General features: G+C 47.3%; 1 protein-coding gene across 1 annotated transcript in view; it reads right to left on the minus strand.

The window, feature by feature from the left end:
• Positions 1 to 23,090, minus strand: part of LOC119975270 (EF-hand calcium-binding domain-containing protein 5-like) — a 223,194-nt gene that overhangs the window by 50,242 nt on the left and 149,862 nt on the right. Inside the window, exons 11-13 of the mRNA XM_038814978.1 lie at positions 17,816 to 17,972; positions 3,149 to 3,435; positions 528 to 697 (exon numbers count right to left, since the gene is read on the minus strand). Of these exons, the coding sequence (XP_038670906.1) occupies positions 528 to 697; positions 3,149 to 3,435; positions 17,816 to 17,972 (614 nt within the window). The remainder of the gene's footprint in view (positions 1 to 527; positions 698 to 3,148; positions 3,436 to 17,815; positions 17,973 to 23,090) is intronic.

The raw sequence follows: 23,090 nt of genomic DNA on the forward strand, positions 1-23,090 counted from the left end.
AACAACTTCAGACTGTGAACTCTCTCCTCCACCCCATTTTCATTTCTATCAATTTATCTTTGTTTCTTTTGATTTGGTTTATTACTGTCACATGTATTAGTATACAGTGAAAAGTGTTGTTTCTTGCATGCAATGCAGACAACAAATGTGTACCATAAGACCACCTATCTTCAACTCCACAGCATCACTTTACTCCGTCCTGCTTTAACCTGCCCGATATTCAGTTCTGTTGAGTGCAATAGAATTGAATATTCGATGGGGCGTTTAACAGGCAGTCCAGGCAATACCATCCATTTTGCACAACCTCAAAATTCTACCTCACTCTGTGGTTTGTACCAAGGCACAGTCCTGACATTACCAGGCTGCCTTCTTTCTGTTGGCCTACAATTAATTTAGGTTCTTGATTGTCAGCTAGCTGCATGCACAAGTAGGACCTGGAGTTCAGCATTTCACTCCAAAAGAGATTTGACTGCACATATCCAAAAAGGCACTGTTACTTAAAGCTGGCTACAAATGTAAATGCTCACCTTACACCCATGTCTCTGTAGAGTGCCTGATTCAGGACAAATGGTGCATCTTCCAGAGTGCAAGCTACATAGTGGAGGAAGTATTCGCCCCTCTCTGGCCTGTGATTGTTACGTCTCAGCAGGGCTATGGACGAACTTATTTTCTTATTCTCACCGTGAGCTTCCGAATCCTGTTGTGGAAAGGTGCCCATATTACCATGTACAGGAAGAACATTTGTCCGTGTAGAAAGTCTGAAAAAAAGCTCGTACTTCAACTGCGATAAACAGAGGTGTTTACCGATAGTGCTCCACAGAAAATGCAGGTACAGGAATGGTTTCCCAAGGCACTTCCTTCATAAACTTCTGAATAGGCAACAAGCAAGTGACCAATAAACCCCAACGGAAATAAATAATGGTAATGTGAAAGTCGTAAGAACATGTCCCAGACACATTGAGTAATGAAATACTTTAGTTCGATAATGCAATTGGAAATTAATTCATAATTGCTTTCCCCAAACAGCTTTTCTTTAAAAGTCATGAGTGATTTTTTTTTTGTAAAGGTGCATTTACAATTTTGCAACCAATACAGTCCAAATGACTTACTTCTTCATGAACACATTACCAATAACACTATGCGCAGCAACTTAGAGCACCTCTTTCCCTTTGATGCTGCATTGTGTATTTTTCTCACAGCACTTTGGAAGCTGGTTAGCTGTAGTGAGCTGTTGGGCTACATCTGCCGGCAGTAGCCGGTTCCCCGATGTGGCTGGGAATCGAAAAATTGGGATTGGCGACAGGCGCCGATCCAATCCCCCCCCCCCCCTCCCCACACACACACACACACACACACCCCCCCCCCCCCCCCCCCCCCCCCCCAGGTGGCAGGATCAGTGTTCACACCTGCGTGCCAGTGCGAGGATGTAGGTGGGGTGACGGGGATAGGGCGGGAGGAGTGGGTATAGGTAGAGTGCTCTTTCAAAGGGTCGGTGCAGACTCGATTGGCCAAATAGCGCCCTTCTGCACTGTGGGGATTCTGTGGAAAGAAAATGATCCAGTTGTGATAGACAAAGATAACAATTACAAATGAACAACACAGATGTGGTTGTGGAAGAAATGACAATTGGCAATGCCCCCCCCGATCACAGTTAAAAACAATGGCAACTACATTCTACATTGTTAGCTTGTTGGGTATTATTTTTAGAACGTGGAGGTCCCATCATAGCAGGCACCTTCTCCAGTATTGATGTCCGCTTAAATATATAGGTTTTACCAGGTGATTCTTCACAGCTTTAACAGAAGGACAATGGTGTAGTTTTAAAGATGGTGCAGAAACAAAGAGATCTGGGGCTTCACATACACAAATTTCTGACGGGAAATTGATAAGCTTGTTAAAAAGCATGTAGGATCCTTCCTTCCAGAAATGATGAATTTCCATCACGTGGAGAGATTGGAGTAGTTGGGTCTGTACTCCTTACAGCAAAAAATGTTAAGGGGAGATTTAATAATTCAAAATTCTGAGATGTTTTGAAAAAGTAAATAAAAAGTAATTGGCAGCTGGACACCAATTTTTTTAAAACTGCAAAATGAACCATGGGGTAGATGAACTTTCAAAAGAGAATTGGATATACCGGCGTGATCGAACAGCCTCATCGTGCCCAACCAGGTGACGCGATGATGCCATTAAATCTCGCAGGAGGCCTCTCACGAGATTGGCGATGCTCAGAATGCCTTGCGAGAGCTAACGAGATCTGACGCGACGTCCGTCATCTGGATTTCACCCTCGCTGGGCAGTTAGCTTCACTTAAATATGTCTGCACCGTATTCTCCCAGCGTCTGGGAATGATCACCCATGCCTGAGAGACCTCGCCGTGGTGCTGTTTAGCACTGGTCCACAAAAATGTGGACCAGCTGTAACGGGACCACTGGGTGTGGGAGGGGGGGTTCATCTCTCCGGTGATCAGCGGCCCCCAGGTGGTCAAGTTCCAGGCAGGGTGGTACCTTGGCACTCCTGCTGCCACCTGGTCACCTTGTCACTGGCAGCCTGCCACCTCGGCAGTGCCACCCAGGCATCCTGGCACTACCAGGCTGACAGGGCACTGCCAGGCTGGCAGTGCCAAGGTGCCTAGATGCCAGGTTGCCCATGCCTTATCAGGTGGCATGAGAGGGGCTCGAGAACTCTCAACAGGTAAGTTGAGGCGATGAGGGGGTCTTGAGGCCACGGTCGGGAGTCGAGAGATCAGGGCGGCATTTAACAAAGAAGTTAAGTGCAAGGAATGCCCTGCCATGGCCAGAAAGAAACAGAGTTCCGTTTGATAGCGCTGCAGGTGCCGGAAAACAACCCGCTTTTCATGCCCTAAATGGAACTCTGTTTTTTGAGCATTGTGCCCGTAGACTTGAACAGGAAGAATTGCCAGGGCATGGAAAAATAAGAGACAAGTGGAACTAATTGGAGAGCTCTTTCAAAGACCAAACAGGCACAATGGATTGAGTCTCCTTCTGTACTGGATGGTTCTATGATGACAATGTAAATCAGTGCTGACGTATTCTTCATTATGTTTGATGTTTAGATAGTCCAATTGGGTACTAGTTTAAAGAAGAGTACAAATAAACCCATGATAACCCATGCTACAACACAATCCTACCTTATAAAGGGTCTGGAAAACAGATTTATACACAAATTCAAGACTGGAGCTTGAGGTCTCTGCTGCTTGTTGGATATCGTGGAGCCACTTTCTCCTGGCTGTACGTCTTAATCGTTCCATGCAATTCTGTTCATTTCTGGCTGTGAGAAATTTCACTAGGCTGTCAAAATCAGTTTCATTGTCAGAGATTTCAGCAGCAATTGTTTCAATGTATAATGAGAACTCTGCCTTTGACAAAGTGGGATTGACCGCATTGTACTTGCGGAAGAATTTCAGCTTGTGATGGGCTGTTGAAGAAATACAAAGTAAGTTATTTGCAATGCTATCAATTTCTGCAGTGAATGAAATCAAATGTGAAAAAGAAAACCTCATTTCTCAATTAGCTTCTTTTCCATGAGCTGTTAAAAGATATGATGATACAGTTGTTTTCTTTCACATCAAAGATTTAATAAAAGAGCAAAAGAAGAACATGTAAATAGGTCATAAAATGTACAATGCGAACACTTCTGGATGGACAGTTGTGACGATCTTGGGATCCACCCTCAACCCTTGATGGTGGTTCTCAAGTACAATGCTTATGTTTTCAGATGGTATCTAATGTGGATCAATGATTTTGCCTCAGTCCCTGAAGAAGGAATAGAGCTTGATCATACTCTCTAATTGAACTGTATGTTTCTGAAATATTATTTTTTTCAGTTCTTGCTCTCATGGTGGATTGGTGGATAAAGCCATTGCCCAATATAGCAGTAAGGCATGAAGCTCAGAAGGCCGCAGGTTTTAATCTCCGTTTGCGCTGGATTCACTGATGACAGTCAAGACAGCAGTTGAGACGCTTGGCATGCATGGGCCAGGAAGGAAGGAGAAAAAACAATCAGGCTATCTGCACTTGACCTACTTGTGAATGCATGTGATGGGCCTTTTGATCCGTTCTCAGCCGTATAAAATGTGAAAGCTCTAAGCTCAATTTCTGCTTTATACCAAGTTAGCTGGTCTAAATAGGACATGGGTTAGGGTGCCAAAATCATTCCCACTTTGCCAGGGTTTTGAGGTGGAACAGAAATACGCTATTCCTGATTGGTAAACAATGAGAACTAGGGAGTAAAAGATCAACTTCAACTGTGATGGACCAGCGCCGGGCGTCAATCAAGGTCAGAATTCTCATGATGCCAGGATTCAATTTTGCTGCTGGCAGCGCATCCCTGCCAATGGGTTTCACGGCGGGTGGGGGGGGGGGGGGGGGGGGTGGTGGTTTCAATGGGAAATCCCAAGCGGCGGGAAGATCGAATTCCACCGGCAGTGAACCACATACAGCCAAGAAACACATGGCTGGGGGACTGCGGAACCCAACCCCATTGATCATTTGGACAAGGAATTAAAGGATGCTAGCTGCTGTGGAACTGCACCCCAGCACTGGTAATGATCTTTAGGTTAGGCAGGATAGAAGATGAATAGTAGACATAGAATTTACAGTGCAGAAGGAGGCCATTCGGCCCATCGAGTCTGCACCGGCTCCTGGAAAGAGCACCCTACCCAAGGTTAACACCTCCACTCTATCCCCATAACCCCATAACCCAGTAACCCCACCCAACACTAAGGGCAAATTTGGGACAGTAAGGGCAATTTATCATGGCCAATCCACCTAACATGGATAGTACTGCAAGAAAGAAAAAAAATAACAAAATAAAGATTTTCTCGCATCTTCTGAAGAGTTTAAAATAAATGCATATTATTACAATGTAAAAATTTGTAGTAATCCAAAACTGTAAATGGCTCTGTAACAGCTGCTGGATTCATTCAGAAGAAATAGAGTTCATGTAAATAATCCGTATAAATTGGACACTGGCCCAGATTTTACACTTAGCAGCAAAGGAATGGCAAATGTCACTCAGCTTTTTGACAGGTGGCCAGGAACGTTTGACCAGCTTTAAAGCAAAGACTTGAGTACGACACCCTCTATAGCATATCTGGGCAAAGTTTGGCCTGTGGGTCATTTCTGGTGTGCTCTGCAGCTAAGCCAGGGGAATATGCAAAACAAATGAGTGAAACATGTTTGAACTACAAAATGAAACCTCCAACATTAATGTTCTTCCGCAGGAATGAGGCGTTACATGGACAAGATAGGCCGAATGGCCTCCTTCTGTTCTGTGACTTTTGTATGGTTCTATGTAAAATTTATTTTTCGGGGTCAAAGAGGTTGTTCAACAGAAAATGTCATTTATCGTGCCATTAAAACTTTTACTGTCAAATGAACCAACCCATACTTTTTATGCCGTTTTTGATGCAGAACTAGTGAGAAGTACAGCCAGTTCATTCCATTGCCATCATCTCAATGCTGAGCCTATCACCAAGACTGCAATAGTGCATTCTATTGAGGAGCAGGGTATCTCTGACAGACACGGGGAGAAAGTACAAACTCCACACAGACAGTCGCCCAAGGGCAGAATCGAACCCAGGTCCCTGGCGCTGTGAGACAGCAGTGCTAACCACTGTGCCACCGTGCCGCCTGAGCTCAATACAGTCATAAGACATAACTTGATGTCTCTACTGGCTGAACAAGGGAGAAACGGGATAGGCCGTGAAAACATGGTAAATGGTGCACAACGTCCCACACAGCGATTGCTCCCAATTGCCAAGTGAGTTCAGAATATATTTTTTGTGCCGTGTTTTTGTGCGTGCGCCAATATATATTTCCCTCCACTCCAGCAGCGTCAAAGGCACCAATGGCAAACTGCAACCTCCTCTCGTCGGATAGCAGACCAACCTGCACCCATGCAGGAACCAATCACAGATTCTTTATTTAAAAAAAAATAGAAACATACAACAAAAATACACGCGATCCCCAGTTCTAAATGTGTGTTACACATATATCACACAACGCAACATAACCCCAGTCTCTGGCCCAGTACAGAACCAATATCATTCCACACATTTATACAGAGAGGACAAGCAGGAACATGTTTGGATTATGATCAGTGCTGTTAACACCTCCCAAGAAAAACAAGAAAGGAGAACTAGAACTACCGGGAGTGGGTCACAGGATAACAAAGAATCGGGACCCCCACCATGCGTCTGTAATCCACGGGTGCACACACATCACCTGTTGATGAATAAAATAACAAGTTACTCATTCAAACAGGAAAGTGTTTGAATGAGTAACTTCATGAGGTGGGGTGGGGGCAGGATATCAACCCATAGTTCAGGTCTTGGCTCAGTCCGAGGTCCCTGGGCTGAGAAAAAGCAAATCCCAACCTCTCAGAGTGTCCCTAATACGTATCTTTGAGAAGAGACATATCAAATTCCAGGAGGCAACAGGATGCCAACCATAGCACGGGCTCTGGCCTAGCTCAGCACATTCTGGCACATGAGAATCAGTACCCATAGGATCTCCATTCCAACCGATCCTGCACCTCACCAACCACATCCATAGCAGACCACCAGCCCCATTTACGTGGCGGGTGGGAGGGCGGGGAGGCGAATCACCCCAACCATCCACCCCCTCCCGCTACAATAACGGGAACCTCCCATAAACCACCAGACCGTAGCAGGATTTAGAACAGTACACTGCTCACCCGGATGAAGAGAAGAAGAAAATAACCCTTAGGGAAGAATGTCCGAGCTGCCCCCAGAATACTAGACATTGCCCTGCACTGCACACCATCACAATAAATTACTGTGCTGCCTCAACAGAGAGACAAACACTGCTTCCACGTGGAAACCCCAACCACAATTGATAGAAATCAACCTTTTGAGATAGCTATAGATAATAGATAAGAGGTTTATATAAAAAGATCATTCAGAGTAATTAATTAAATTAATATATATTAACCATGACAGTAAGGAAAGCTGAATGCTTGGGAATCGATCAGATAAGCAAACTGCTAGAGTCTACAAGGCCAAACTAGCAGAAAGACCCTTTGTGTTAGAGAGCTGGGCTAAGATACCAGTTCCGTGTCCATGGTAACAACAAGTCACCCCATAGTGAGAATCTTTGGTGGGAAATGTATTTCGCTATGAAAAAATGCCAAAATGTTTTCATAGCACGAGGGGACATAGCCTTAAATTGAGGGGTAATAGATATAGGACAGAGGTCAGAGGTGGGTTTTTTACGCAAAGAGTGGTGAGGCCGTGGAATGCCCTACCTGCAACAGTAGTGAACTCGCCAACATTGAGGGCATTTAAAAGTTTATTGGATAAGCATATGGATGATAAGGGCATAGTGTAGGTTAGATGGCCTTTAGTTTTTTTTCCATGTCGGTGCAACATCGAGGGCCGAAGGGTCTGTACTGTGCTGTATCGTTCTATGTTCTATGTTCTATGTTTTATCTCTTAATTTGACAGACAGACACTTCGGCCAAATTAAATGTATTATAGATTAGTTAAAACCAATCACAGCTGTAAAGAGGACGAAACTTTAAAGATAGTAATCTTAAAAGTTCAGGTGTCGGATTGGAAAACCATTCTAGAATCAATTCAACCTATCTTCTGAAACCTATTCTATCTGCTTGCTTTGCAAAACCGCTGTTTTATTCTATTTTAAACTGCGCAGTCGTTTTGTACAGTGTATCTTGATTTGAAGAAATTACCACGAGCTATTATTGTATTTTGAATTCCACAATCTGTATTTGCGGAAGACAATCATTCTGATTAGCTTGCTGCAGGGCTAGTCGGAGCGTTCTACATTTTGTACTTGAAATTGACTTACTAGTAGACACTCAAATAAAGTTTCAATTAATTGGACCAATATGGCAGTCTGAGATTTCTGTTATTTGGGGACCAAGAAGGGTGACGCATACCCAGGGTTCTGAATAGACACAAAGATCTATCAACAATGAGGAGAACACTCAGGAAACCACCGTATAAGACCACTTGGAGTAGGGCGCCTAACTCCCCCATACGAGGAAAGAGCTCAAACAATGTAGAGTCATGACAAACAGTTTCTCTCCAACAAATCAGTCAAGGATTGACAAAACCCACCGTTGTGTGCGCCCCCTCTCAATTCCTCCTCTTCTAATAGCTCTAAAGAGAAAATGCCAAAAAAAACACTCCAATCTCATCAAAAAGGCAGAAGGAACCCAATCTTCCTCAGGGTACATAATCTGTCCGGGCCACAAAAGGAGACAAGCACGGATTCTTATATTCAAAATAACAAAAAACAAAATAAAAAGCTGATACGGTTAGCTGTAACTGCAGGATTATCCCCCATCTCAGTGAGGTCTAAACTAATCATACTGCCCAACTCCACACCAACCAATCACCCACCACCCTCTGTGGCGGTACTCATCTGCATTATAAATGAGATAAGCGGTGTCCAAAAATTACTCCATTCGCATAACCACAAGGTTTACAGCACATAATAAAATAAAGGAATAAAACTGTGCACAGACCGCATTTCACATAATCAACTCAATATGGTTTTTACTAGAACAAGATATCAGGTGACTCTCGCCCTCGCACTCACACCTCGCACACCCTTGCAGGAGAAAAGACAATAAAAAATAATCGACAATGTGATCATAAGGGAGTAATGTTCAGGATTATTGAAGAACTGCAGGATAATAACACCATCTATGGATTGGATTGGATTTGGATTTTGTTTATTGTCCTGTGTATTTATCTGCGAGCAGCTCAACAGATCATTAAGTACATGAAAAAAAAGGGGATCTGTTAGGCGGAGTTCGCAGAGAGTGGCCACTCTCTGGCCCCATCTTGTGCACAAAAAAAAATGTTGCTCGAAAAGGACAAAGCCATGACAAGATCATCAAATACTTTTTCCATAGAATCCCTACAGTGCAGAAGGAGGCCATTAGGCCCATGAAGTCTGCACTGACCCTCTGATGGGTCACCCTACCTAGTACCACCTCCCCCTCTACCCCCACAACCCCACCTAACCTGCACACCTTTGGACACTAAGGGGAAATTTAGCATGGCCGTCCCTCAAGATCTCTCAAGGATACCAATGAATGAAGCACCTTCATTTCCACCATGCTGCCGCCCTGATGCCCAAACCGATCCACAGCTAGGCCCCAGCCCGGCAGGGGTGGGGGTTGGGGGGGGGGGGGGGGTGACGAGACATGATAGGCCATCTCCAACCCATCACGATGAGCATCGGGAACAGGAGAATATCGGGCAGTGGTCAGGGGGCCTAAAAGACCCGAGCCCTCGAAGACGAGAAACACTGTGCTCCTTCGAACCTGATACGCCAACCTCCACTTCAAGATCACTAAAGCGCGACAGCCAATTTTAAAACTCAATTGGGAACTCAACTCCCACTTCTCACCTGGGACCAGACTCACAGACAATCCTTGTTCGGCCCCTACCTCCTGAGCCCTGGATGGAAGACACACCATGCAGCAGGATCTCAACGAATCTAAGGCGGGCACTTATCAGAAAAAATACTCTATTGAATACAATGATTCTCTCCTGCACCACTGCCATTCTCCCAAGGATTCGCTGGATCCGTGATTGACATTCAGGAGGCTGACAAGCTGAAGCCGCAAATACACTTTACAGTCCCCACACACACTCATCCCAGCCGACAAGATGGCACTGGTTGTGCTGGAGCGCGTTCATACAACTGATGGGTCGGCTGGGGCCTGAGGAGGAGGGGGGGACATCTATACGACCCGTGTTCACAGTGGGCTATTAGCGGCATGTGCAGCTGCATGGCTGCCTTGCCAGCTGCGGCAATGATGTTCCGTGCCCGTCCACCCTGACCCCACAGCCCACTTCCTGTCCATCCTCCGCTACTCTCTCCGGCCATGGCAAAAAACCCCGGCCAGCGGCACTATTGTCAGCACACTATGGCGACATTGGACACTTTCCGTACCCTCTTTCTCTCCCTCAGCAGCCACGGCGCCGGTTTCACGATTTTTAAAAGCACAAGTGAACCGCGCCGTCGGGAACGCGGTCCATCAGAGGTAGAGCATCGCGGAGGCCCCAGAGAATACCGGGCCAGTCCCTCTAATGATATGCAAACGGTGTATACTATATGTGTGAATCGGACCGCACTGACGGAGCTGTCGAGGTGACGGAGAATTGCGATTTCGGATTTTGCGGGAAATCGGCATCCATTGCGATTTTCGCTTCGGAACCTATTCTCCACCCAATCGCGATTCACAATTTTGCCGTCAGCCAACAGAGAATCCTGCCGCCTATGTGTGGTCAAAGTCCATTTCAGAACTGTGCCATATGTTGGGAGCACTGAAATAAGGCGATGACTGGTAAATCTTTTGAGTATTGAACTTCCTTTGAGTTTGCAAAATATAAAGCTGTTTCGTATTAACACCTCAAGTTATATAATCTGCATAAATAGGATTCTGGATAATTGAACCACTGAATAATGCAAAGCAGAGTGGAACAGAATTAGTACAATGCCTGAGACAAAACAAGTTTAAACATCAGAATATTTATTTTTGAATTAAAGAATTTCCCAGAGACGTCAAAGGAATATATGCAGTCAACACAGTCATTCACTATATTCGCTGAAATCGCATAGAAATTGAAAATCTGCTGATGATTTTAGTGTCCACAATGTCTCACGGTAATTTGGAATTTCTACAAACCACCAGGGACTGACACAGAACAGAGGCCAGCTGCTCTCCCCCCCCCCCCCCCCCCCCCCTCCCAGCAAGCGGCTGAAATCTGGCAGCTTGCTTAATCCTCTCAGAGTGCGGATGTGACAAAAAGAGACGTTAAAGAGGGCGAAAGAACACAAATTCAAACGGGATTACTCAGAGATGTCTCAGAGTTTAAACATCAGAATATTTATTTTTTAATTAAAGAATTTCCCAGAGGCTTCAAAGAAATTTCTCTGCCTTTTATTGACCATAAGGCCATTAGACCTCGGAGCAGAAGTAGGCCACTTGGCCCATTGAGTCTGCTCCACCGTTCAATTAGATCATGGCTGATCTGACATGATTGTTGAGTGTGCGGCTCATTTTCAAATATAAAACCATCCTGTCCTTGGGCCTCACTGCACCATAACATATATGAAAATGTTGAAGGCCTCTGACAATGTTGCTCTGAGATTGCCCAGATGGAGGTGTATGTGAGCTACTTGAACTGCTGCCCTATTTTTCTTTCTCTCCCCTGAGGGAACAGATAGGCCTCCCCGTGGTGGCAAGATTGAAATCAACAAGTGAGCATGTGATAGAAACAGGGCAGGAGTCTCCAAAAATAACCGGAAAAAAAACTATTGGTATTATTCTGCGATTGTACTTTGTGTCAAAAAACCTGCTTGTTTCTTTATAACTTGATTTCTGAATATTGGAACAGGAACTTAGATAATGAGCTGTTGGATTGCCAGTCTGCTCCTCGTGAAATGCAGCCACACTTTTCTCACCCTGACTTGGGCTGTGTGAGAAAGGTGCGGTGCAGTGAGTTCCCGGGCCTTCACTCAGGAGAATCTAGGGTAAGGCAGCCACTCCCAACTTTCCTGATGGCATTAGTTGCCATGGTGAAAATAGGTTAACGGTCATGTCAATTTGAGGAGCCAGGGAGAGGTTAAGTGAGTATGTCGGTAAGGTGGGTGGGTGGGTGGGGGTGGGGGTGGGGGGGCACAGGGGTGGGTGCGGGGCCACAGGGGCGGGGGGGGGTATGGTGGGGGGAGGAAAGGGGTGGTTGGGTTGGGGTTGATCAGATGGTCAGTGGGGTGGTAGGTTGGTCAGTTGAGTGTGGTCACTGTGGGGGGTGGGGGAGGGGGTTGTTGGGTGGTCGGAATGCTGAAGTAAATTCTGTACCTCCACCGACATTCTACTGCGATCAGCTATCTCGGCATAACCTGAGATCTTCCTTGTCTGTCTGACACAGGTGCTCAAAGCGTTGTCAGGTTAAACTGAGAGGCGTTGATAGCCTTTCACATTTAACCTCCATAAGCAGCACAGTTATGTAGTTGCTCTAAGGCCTAATACCAGGAGAGAATTGGCCAGTACTATTGAAGATGCTGTCGCTGTCTAAGGAAATTGAAAACAAACCAACTTGCGTGCTCCATTTTTCATGCTTATGCCGTTATCTGGTTCTTGCTACCGTGTGGGTGGGACAGCTCTAAAACTGGAAAACTAAACTATCACACGTGCACGCTCTTGTATAGTAATAATAATAATTGCTTATGCTGGAACTGTGACATTTGCAGTTCTGTCCATGTGTCATTACCCAAATATGATCTCAGTCTGTGGAAAGCTCACGTCGTGACACTATGGTGTGTGTGGTATTAGGTGTTGCTCTTTTTAACTGGATACTGATATGACAGTTATTAATGATGATATTGCTTTTCAGCGTCGCCAGGTATCAAATGATACCACCGCAAAATTTTACCGGATATCGATCAAAGACCAAACAGCCAGTTAGTTCAAGTTCAATGATAGTTTATTTATACACATAAATTACTTCGACATGCAACATAAAACACTACAAGCTGAATTACACCAAACACTACAACAACCTGTACTTAACTTCAGGCACCCGGCTTCATGCAGAGGAACAAGGTCATTGTTTGGATCTTGCGTGGCTGGGCCTGGAGAAGTGACTTCATTTCTGCTGGGCTCATCAGTCTGGTAGTGATCGTTGGTCTTGAACTTGTCTTCTGGTCATAATGCTACACTTGGTTTTAGGCGTAGGTCGGAGCCAAGAGAGACCAAGCGCCGGGGCCAAGAGAGACTGAACACATGGCAGTGTCTCTCTTTATCCTTCTGGGGTTTCGCGCTCTTTTGGGCGGTCCTTAGCTTTGGACCCAATAATTCGGCAGGCTTCAATTACTGCCTTCGATTTTGGCCAATAAAGGGGCAGGTGCCTTGATGGCGGGGTGTGTCCTGAGCGGTCATTGACCTTGGTTTTTTGGGCTCCATGAGCAAAGGGAGTGGCGCTGATGAGTCTGTTTCTGTATCTGTGACCTGAGTACAGGTCTTTTGTTCTGGAAATGGCCATTAGAATGCAAAGTAGCTTGGGGTTTCGATACCGCCTAGTTTTTTTTAAAATGTTTTTTTTATTGAGTTTTCATATTTTATATATGACAAATTACAAGTTATTAGAGAGAGAGAAAAAAAAAGGAAAACACAAAAATTTAACATGAATATTTACAGGTAAGCATCTTCATAACAATAATTGTGGCCGCCCCTTTAGCCAGCATACATATTTTACATTCCCCAATATGGCCGAGGCACATGTTTATAGGCATTTATTTATAGTTTGGTTTTGGGCCTTGGCTTGCCATCAAACCCCCATACCGAGCCCGTAGCCCCCCCCCCCCCCTCCCTCCCCCCGGCTACCTTCCCCCGATTCCCGTCCATTTTCCCCTGGTTCTTGGCCACCCGACTATTCTTCCTCCTGTACGTTGGCCACAAACAGGTCCCGGAACAGTTGCATGAATGGCTCCCACGTTCTGTGGAAGCCGTCGTCCGACCCTCGGATGGCGAATTTGATTTTCTCCATTTGGAGAGATTCCGAGAGGTCGGACAGCCAGTCTGCAGCTCTGGGTGGTGCTGCTGACCGCCAGCCAAACAGGATTCTACGGCGGGCAATCAGGGAGGCAAAGGCAAGGGCGTCCGCCCTCCTCCCCAGGAATAGATCTGGCTGGTCTGAAACCCCGAAGACCGCCACTATCGGGCATGGCTCCACCCTCACCCCCACCACTTTGGACATAGCCTCGAAGAAGGCTGTCCAGTACTCCACAAGTCTGGGGCAAGACCAGAACATGTGGGCGTGGTTGGCCGGGCCTCTCTGGCACCGCTCACATTTGTCCTCCACCTCCGGGAAGAACCTACTCATACGGTTTCTCGTTAAGTGGGCTCTATGTACCACTTTTAGTTGCGTCAGGCTGAGCCTTGCGCACGTGGAGGTGGAGTTGACCCTATGCAGTGCTTCGCTCCAGAGTCCCCACCCTATCTCCATCCCCAGGTCGTCCTCCCATTTCCTTCTTGTTGCGTCCAGTAAGGTGTCGTCCCTATCTACCAGTCGGTCATACATGTCACTACAGTTCCCTTTCTGTAGGATACTTGCGTCCAGTAGGTCTTCCAGTAGTGTCCGTCGTGGCGGTTGTGGGTATGTCCTTGTCTCCTTTCGTAGGAAGTTTTTGAGCTGCAGGTACCGTAGCTCGTTCCCCCCAGCTAGCTGAAATTTCTCTGTCAGTTCGTCCAGTGTTGCGATCCTGTCGTCCGTGTATAGGTCCTTGACTGTCAGTGTCCCCCCGTCCTGCCTCCACCTTTTGAAGGTGGCGTCAGTCAGTGCTGGTGTGAACCTATGGTTGTTGCAGATGGGAGCCTTGTCCGACATTTTGTACAGGCCAAATTGCTGCCGCAGTTGGTTCCAGGATTGGAGGGTGGCCGTCACCACTGGGCTGGTGGAGTGTTTTTTGGGTGGGGATGGGAGTGCTGCCGTGGCGAGGGCCCGGAGGGAGGTTCCCATGCAGGAGGCCTCCTCCGCACGCACCCACTCGGCTTCTGGCTCCTGGATCCATCCCCTTACTCGCTCGGCTGTTGCCGCCCAGTGGTAGAATTGTAGATTCGGGAGGGCTAGCCCCCCCCTGGATTTTGTTTTTTGTATGACCTTCTTTGGGATCCTAGCATTTTTACCCCCCCCATACGAACGCCATGATATGTTTGTCCAGCGCTTTGAAAAAGGCCTTGGGGATGTAGATCGGAATGGATCTAAACAGGAAAAGGAACCTGGGCAGTACGTTCATTTTGATCGTCTGGACTCTCCCCGCGAGGGAGAGCGGGAGTGTGTTCCATCTTTGCAGGTCCTTTTTAACTTCCTCCGTCAGGCTGGTGAGGTTCCATTTGTGGATCCCTTTCCAGTCATGGGCTATTTGGATCCCCAGGTAGCGGAATTTATTTCGGGCTTGTTTGCGATACCGCCTAGTTATCTGAGTTGCCAATATACATAAGCTCTAAGCGTCTGAGTCCTGGGTTGACCATATTTCCCATGGTCCTTCACAGGTGGCCATATTTGCCGGGATGCTTTGTAAGTGGCCATCCCAGATGGCTCCAAAGGGTGCTGGGGACTTTCAAGGTTAATGTGGGACTGGGGAAACAGTACTGTCCACATTATGATGTAGAAAGTCACAAGGGAGTAGTAGAATTGCAATGGTTAAAATTCTGGTAGAAGATAGCACAAAGTCAGGACTATATCTTGTATTTACGGGCAGCACGGTAGCACAGCGAGTAGCACTGTTGCTTCACAGCTCCAGGGTCCCAGGTTCAATTCCCGGCTTGGGTCACTGTTTGTGTGGAGTCTGCACGTTCTCCCCGTGTCTGTGTGGGTTTCCTCCGGGTGCTCCGGTTTCCTCCCACAAGTCCTGAAAGTCGTGCTGTTAGGTGAATTGGACATTTTAAATTCTCCCTCTGTGCACCCGAACAGCGTTGGAATGTGGCGACTGGGGGATTTTCACAGTAACATCATTTGCAGTGTTAATGTAAGCCTACTTGTGACAATAAAGATTATATAGTTATGTGTTATTAATAAACAGTTTACTGTTAACCATACAAGCCTCTCGGCCTTTACATGAGGCAGCAAACAACCGTACAATGTTGTGCTGGACCAGTTCACTGCATTTAATCAGCCAAAGGGTTGATGGTAACTCCAGGGAATGAATACATAGTCCATCAACAGCAGCTGATATCAGATACCTCCTGATATTGCAATGACACAATTTCAATCTGCTGTCAAAAGCCCTTAGGGATGTTGAATTGTGCTTTGATAGCAATTCATAAATAGGAATCAGAAAAAAAGAGAACGAGGAGAATTAAATCAACCAATAAAATCTAATGCTATCACACCTCCATTTTTCAATGTTATGAGCCAGTGAGCAACCAGCACAAAACCAGTTATTTTCTCATATAGCAATGTCTGCCTATAGCATGATGTACCACCACATCCAAGTTCTCTAACGGGTGTGTGCAGTACATGAATCACCTCTTTCTTATGTATTCATGTTCAAGGAAGGAGAAGGATAGACAGATAAAAACACTAACTCCAAGCGTGAACTTGGTGGCACGGTAACACAGTGGTTAGCACCATTGCTTCACAGCGCCAGGGCCCAGGTTCGGTTCCCGGCTTGGGTCACTGTCTGTGCGGAGTCTGTACATTCTCCCTGTGTCTGTGTGGGTTTCCTCCGGGTGCTCCGGTTTCCTCCCACAGTCCAAAGGTGTGCAGGTTAGGTGGATTGGCCATGCTAAATTACCCTTAGTATCCAAGAAGGTTTGGTAAGGTTATTAGGTTACGGGGATAGGGTGGAGGTGTGGGCTTGGGTAGGGTGCTGTTTCCAAGGGCCAGTGCAGACTCGATGGGCTGAATGGCCTCCCTATACGGCACTGTAAATTCTATGATTCTATGAAAGAAAGCTCAACTGGACGTCTTGTCGTGGTATACAATGCTGAAAATCAACAGCTGGGTCCAATAAATGTCCCAGTGATGTGAAATCCCTTGACACTCATTTTATTTGAAGGCCTTTCCTCTTAAACATCAATTTATAAATTTAAACAATCACAAAAACCACAATCCTTGGAATGATTAGCGGTTGAGAAAGAGGCATGATGGATGGAAGAGTGTCATGAGAATACGAGGACTTAATTCCACCTGTGAACTGCAAATGTACTCCATGCCTTGGCATGTTGACATCAGTGCAATTGGAAGTGTAACTAGCTTCAAGCAAACAAACCTCAGGAACCATGGGTAGGTTCTTCAATTCTATTTCATGGCATTGCAGAGAATTTATTCATTGCAGAATTGGGTGCATTGCAAATGGGGCATGCCTGGCACCATGCCCAATTCTTTGAGCTGTGCTCCTTTTGAATAAACCTCCATGCCAGGAGTCCTGAATTATAAATTTATCCTCTAAAATTGTGGTGGTGATGGCATGGGTGGGGTTGGTGTGGAGAGGGGGCTGTGGGATTCCCTATGGTGAACAAAGGCAGTAATTCATCCTCCAGACTGAAAGGTCTCAGTTTTATTCCCCCTCTATGCAGAGCTAGCTGATCACACTTTGGGTTGACGACGCGGAAGCTAGGATAAAATTCAACACTCCTCTGCTAAACTGAGAGGGTATCTCTGCTCATAATCACTGTAATTATTCCTGCTGGAAGAGGGATCTGGACATTGGGTGAAGGCAGGACTTTCTTATATCTTAAGATTTGGTAGCTCACTGATAACCTCACTTTGTGCTCATTCATGAGATAAGTTGCTACCTTCAACTTTGGAATGTTACACCAGACAGAGAAAGATGGCATTGGCAAAAAAAAAGATGTGACTGTGCAGCGAGTGGATTGATGTCATAAAGCGAAAGGTCATAACTTCACACTGAAATCCCTTGAGTTAAGTCATCCTGCCTGACACCTCTCAACAGAAAGTGGGCCAGATACTTCCCACTGTCAATGAACTGAAATTAGAGAGAAGTCAGCTCAGGCAGGCCTTGCATATCTTTTACTACATGGTTGCCGAGTGTCGATGATAGAGATCTGAGAGCAAATCATCTTCTGAGAATAGTGTATCGACTGTAGTCCAGGCATAAATACAAAGTAATTTAAACAGAAATAGTCATTCAGCCTGGCTTGTAGATCCTGGAGCCTTCAACCTAGCATTGCTGTAGAGGATCGCAGTTTGTTAGATTTCCAGAAAAAAAAAGGTCAGACGGAAAGTAACTGCAACAAAATGATTTGCCGGTGATATTTCGCTTACCTCTCTTTATGGCATTTTTCTCCATTCCATCCTTGTATGTACTCAAGACATCGGCTAGTTCTCTCAGATTAAGATAGCCTGAGACATCATTATCCCATTTTTCAAACAGTGCCTCCAGGACCAGCCTATGCATGGCAGCTAAGGCGTCAAGATGTGCCTGAAACAAAACCACGAGGCATTAAATGAGTAGTTCAGGAAAGGACAATAGTTTTGCGAAATGGTTTTGCAATGGCTCCGATCTGCCTGGTGCAGATAAAGGGAAAATTAGTCTACCACAAACCACTTTTTGACAAGGTGGTTAGGCACCTGGTGAGAGCAGCAAAGAAGCTTGGCAAGAAAAACCTCCACGTTCAGTCTGCCATTATTGCCTATCTCAGTAACAACAACTTCCATTTCTACAGCACCGTTTTAACCAAATAATGTTTCAAGTCATGTCCCAAAGTGCTTCACCTGACATCTGGGTGTCAGCCATTTTCGTAGGCCTTCCACCGCATTCCTGACAGATTTATGGTCGGAGGGCAGCAGGAAAACCTGTGCATTTTTATAGTCTCTGTCTCAGCCAGGGTGACCAAACAGACAAGGGGCCTCTGGGGATATGAGTAATAATCAATGTTCCCTTATTTATATGTATATGGCAACTTGCATTTAGCAACAGATCTCAGCGTTCTCAGAGGATCTATCCAGCTATAAGGCAACAGTATTTTCAAAGCTTCCAGATTAATTAACTTACAAAAACATCACCTACAAGCAACAAGTATGAGCACCAATCAAATTGAGTCAGCTGGTCTTCATGGGCTAGCCTGGCAAGGCTCAAGTCACACGGGTCAACGTTTGGCACATGGGTTGATATTTAGACATTTTCTTTTTTTTTCAAATATTTTTATTCAGAAAATTTTCAATTTGTAACATACAAAAAGGTCAAATAAATGTAAACAATTTTCATAGAAATATCCCCCCAACCCAACCCTACTTTTCCTGTTTTTGCCAAGAATCCTCCCCCCAAGCCTCCCCTCCCACCCCCACCTAAACACATTGCCCAATTGCTGACGATAATGTACTCCTTAAAGATGGTAATAAACATCAGCCACCTCGAGCAAAACCTCTCCTGCGATCTGCTTATGGCGTACTTTAACGTATACAACAGAAAAGGGCAGCGTGGTAGCATAGTGGTTAGCACTGTTGCTTCACAGCGCCAGGATCCCAGGTTCGATTCCCGGCTTGGGTCACTGTCGTGCGTTCTCCCAGTGTCTGCACGTTCTCCCAGTGTCTGCGTGGGTTTCCTCCATGTGCTCTACTTTCGGCCCTCAAGTCCAGAAAGACATGCTTGGTAGGTGAATTGAACATTCTGAATTCTCCCTCTGTGTACTCGAACAGGCGCCGGAATGTGGCGACTAGGGGCTTTTCACAGTAACTTCATTGCAGTGTTAATGTAAGCCTACTTGTGACAATAATCAAAATTATTATTATAATTATTACAAATGCCGGAATTCCGACAAATTCCCTCACCTTGCCGAAGCCTCAGGCGGCGCCAATCTGAGCCCCCGTGGTCGGACCCCCCTTCCACCCCCACAGGCCGCCCCCGGACCCTTCAACGCCGTGGTCCTGCTGGCTCAGAGCAGGTTAGAACGGCGCCGGCGGGACTCAGGTTTTTTTTTTAACGGCCGCTCGGCCCATCCGGACCGGAGATTCGCGGTGGGGGGGGGGGGGTGGGGGGGGTGTCGAGCAGCCCCTGACCAGCACGCACCAACCAAGCTGGCACTAATGGCACTGATTCTCCGCTCTGCGGAGAATCGCGTCCCAGCATCGGGGTGACGTGGCGCGATTTGCGTAGCCCCCCGCCGTATCTCCGACCCATCGCGGGATTGGAGAATCCTGCCCAAGATGTTTCCCAGACTTGGTATCATTTCTTTATTGTGTGGTAACTGTAAGCTGGTTTCAGTTGAGGATTTAATTAATTTGGCTGTGGTTTGAGGAAATGAGGAAGTCTGAAGGAGTTCAGGGATTGTAGATATATTTTGAAACAAGGGATACGTTCTACATAAATGGTGGGCACGATTTTCCCACTGCGTTGCGCCTGGTGCCGATCCCGTTATGTCGAGCGTGCAGCAGGAGAGGCCAAAAACGGGTTTGTGCCAGAGGGTCTGTGGAGGGCCATACTACGAAAGGGAGGATGAAAGGGGCTACGAAGGGTGGGGTAAAGGTGGGGTATGAAGGAGGGTTATGAAGGGGGGCCTGAAAGTGAAGGACTGAAATGAGGGGCCTTAAAGGTTGTGGGCCCTCAGCAACCTAATAGTAGGGTATGCTAACTTGTGGGGGACGATACCCCGATGCTGTGGATGGATGGGTGTGGGGCCGGGTCACCCTCATGCTTGGTTGGGGTGGGGTGGGGTCACATGGACATTTAGTGATGGGGAGGTTGCCCCACCCGGTCGAGGGTGGTTTTTTTTCCCCATGTTTGCACGGAGCCATGATGTTCGTGGGTGGGGTTGTTGGAGACCCTCAACTTAACTTTGAGATCTGGGCACGCTTTAAAAATGGCGCCACAATCTCGGAGGAGTCAGTCTTACCAATGCCTTTAGCTCCCCACTGCACAAAAAAATTCTGGGCACAATTCAACAGAAAAAAATCTATGTCCAGTTTTGGGGCCTTTAACAAGGTGTTGTTGGCAGAGAGGAAGACACTCCGGATGGAGTTCGAGTTGGTATCAATGGGGAAAGCAGTTTGCCAACTTTGTCATGTGAGAGGGACGTTTTACGAGCCTGGGGAGAAGGCCAGCCAGTTATTGGCTCACCAGCTGAGATGGCAGGCTGCCGCTCGGGAGATAGTACAGGTTAAGGACCTGGACGGAGGAGTGGACTCTGATCCATAAAAGCGTAACAAGGTATTTGAGACCTTTTACTGGGGTATTTTACAGATCAGAACCTTCGGAGGAAGGTTAGACTATGGTACAGTTCTTGGATGGATTAGACTTCCCGTTGGTGGAGAGGCAAAGAGTGCAGGGGCTGGAGGCTCCGCTCAAGCTGGAGAAAATTATGAAATGCATTTGTTCCATGCAGTCAAGGAAGGCAAGGACCTAGACAGATTCCCAGTGGATTTTTATAAAAGGCTTGCGACGGAACCGGGGCCTCATCTGCTGGGCATGTTTTTTTAAAAACTAATAAATATTTTTTTACTTTTCCAATTATGGGACAATCTTGAGAGGGCAATCCACCAACCCTACACATCTTTGGGTTGTGGAGGTGAGACCCACGCAGACACAGGGAGAATGTGCAAACTCCACACGGACAGTGACCCAGGACTGGGATCGACCCATGTCCTCGGCGCCATGAGGCAGCAGTGCTAATCACTGCGCCACCGTTTCCTTAATCCTGAAGAAGGATGAATGTTCCAAGGAGTGTGGGTTATATCAGCCCATATCTTTGCTTCTACAGCGGTCAAAAACAGCCGTCTAACCACTCATATCTAACCATTCACATCCCCTCTAAATCTCCTGTCCCTTACCTTAAATCTACGTTTCCTGTTGGTTGACCCCCCCCCCCCCTCCCCCCCCCCCCCCTCCCCCCCCCCCCATCAAGGGGAAAACGTTGTTCCTCTTTATTCTATCCATGTCCTCATAATTTTATACATCTTAATCATGTTCCCCCCTCAGTCTCCTCTGATACCTCTCTTTGTTTCTCTCTTTTTCTTCTTGGAGATCCTTGGTCTGACTCGGACTTGTTGCAAGTTGTCCTCTCTTCATTATTTGTTGATTATATGATTTACTTCAGTTCTGTCCTGGGCTTGGATAGCGGTTCAATTGCGTTTTGAATGCGCTTATAACTTCCCCTTACAGCGAGGGTATTCACGGACTTCCTTTGGGTTTCTTTTTGTAGTTCTGGGTGTGATGTATCCATTCTTGGCTTTTGCATGGGTGCAGTTGGGTCTGATACCCGAGAGTGATGGCTGGGTTGGGCGGTTGATGCCTATGGTGCTGCCGGAGCCGAGGTGGTTGTATGTTGTTGTGCGCCCAATCTGGCTGGGTATAGTGTGGCATAGGAGGGTACGCACCGTCCTGCCATGTCATGTTTTAATGACTTTATCCTGTCCTTTTCTTGGTTTCTGGTCAGGTCGCAGGAATATTCAGTTTTGCCCAGTGATTGTATCCAGCCAGTTGTGCTGTCATTCACTTGTTCCATTTTGTGCCTATGTTTGTTGCACGTTTTATTTCTTTTGTCTTACATCTGGTATTGTAACTTTGGGCGGGATTCTCCGACCTCCCGTTGGGAATCCTGCCCCGCCGCTCCGACGCCGGCTGCCGAATTCTCCGGCGCCGGTTTTCGGACAGGGGCGGGGATCGCGCGGCGCCAGTCGGGGGCCGTTGGCAGTGGGCCCCCCCGGCGATTCTCCGGTCCCCGATGGGCCGAGCGGCCACCCGTTTTCGGCCAGTCCCGCCGGCATGGATTAGACCAAGGCTGTACCGGCGGGACCTGGCTTTGAGGGCGGTCTGCGGAATCCTCGGGGGGGGGGGGGGGGGGGGGGGGGCGCAGGGGGATCCGGCCTCGGGGTGGGGGGGGGGGCATGATGGCCTGTCCCACGATTGGGGCCCACTGATCTGCGGGCAGGCGTGTGCTGTGGGGGCACTCTTTCCCGCCGTGCCGGCCTGTGTAAAGCTCCGCGAATATCAGCACGGAGAAGAAACCCATTGTGCATGCGCAGGAAACACGCTGGCGCTCCGACACATGTGCCAACTCGCGCCGGCTGGCGGACGGCCTTTGGTGCAGGTTGGCGCAGCGCCAACCGCTCCAGCGCCGGCCTAGCCCACGGAGGTGCGGAGGAGTCCGCACCATCTGGGCGGCCCGACGTCGGAGTGGTTCACTCCTTGGTGCCGGTACAGCCCGCCCCGATGGTTCCCTGGGAACCCGCCCCATGTCTTTTACTAGTTCAAAAGTCCAATACATAAATATTTTGTAAAAAACAAAGCTTATTGTGCAGGATTCTCCGTAGCCCGCCGCCGAAATTGGGATCGGTGATCAGGCAGAGAATGGCTTCAGACACCGGATTCGGTGCAGGCCCCAGTTCCCGATGCTCTGCCTTCTCAAAATCGGCGTCACCGGGAGGCGAACACAGTCCCAGGTCCGTTGGCACATCATCAGCCGGCCCATCTGCGATGCTCCGCCCCTGATGGGCTGAGTTCCTGGCGTCGCGGGCAACATGTGGTCCCAGCGGTCAGCAACCTGGCGTGCCGGCTGCGGACAGTGTCCAGCGCGGCCACACTAGTCCGGGATCTGTGCCTCTG

This window comes from Scyliorhinus canicula, chromosome 12, assembly GCF_902713615.1.
Source record: "Scyliorhinus canicula chromosome 12, sScyCan1.1, whole genome shotgun sequence".
Taxonomy (NCBI): domain Eukaryota; kingdom Metazoa; phylum Chordata; class Chondrichthyes; order Carcharhiniformes; family Scyliorhinidae; genus Scyliorhinus; species Scyliorhinus canicula.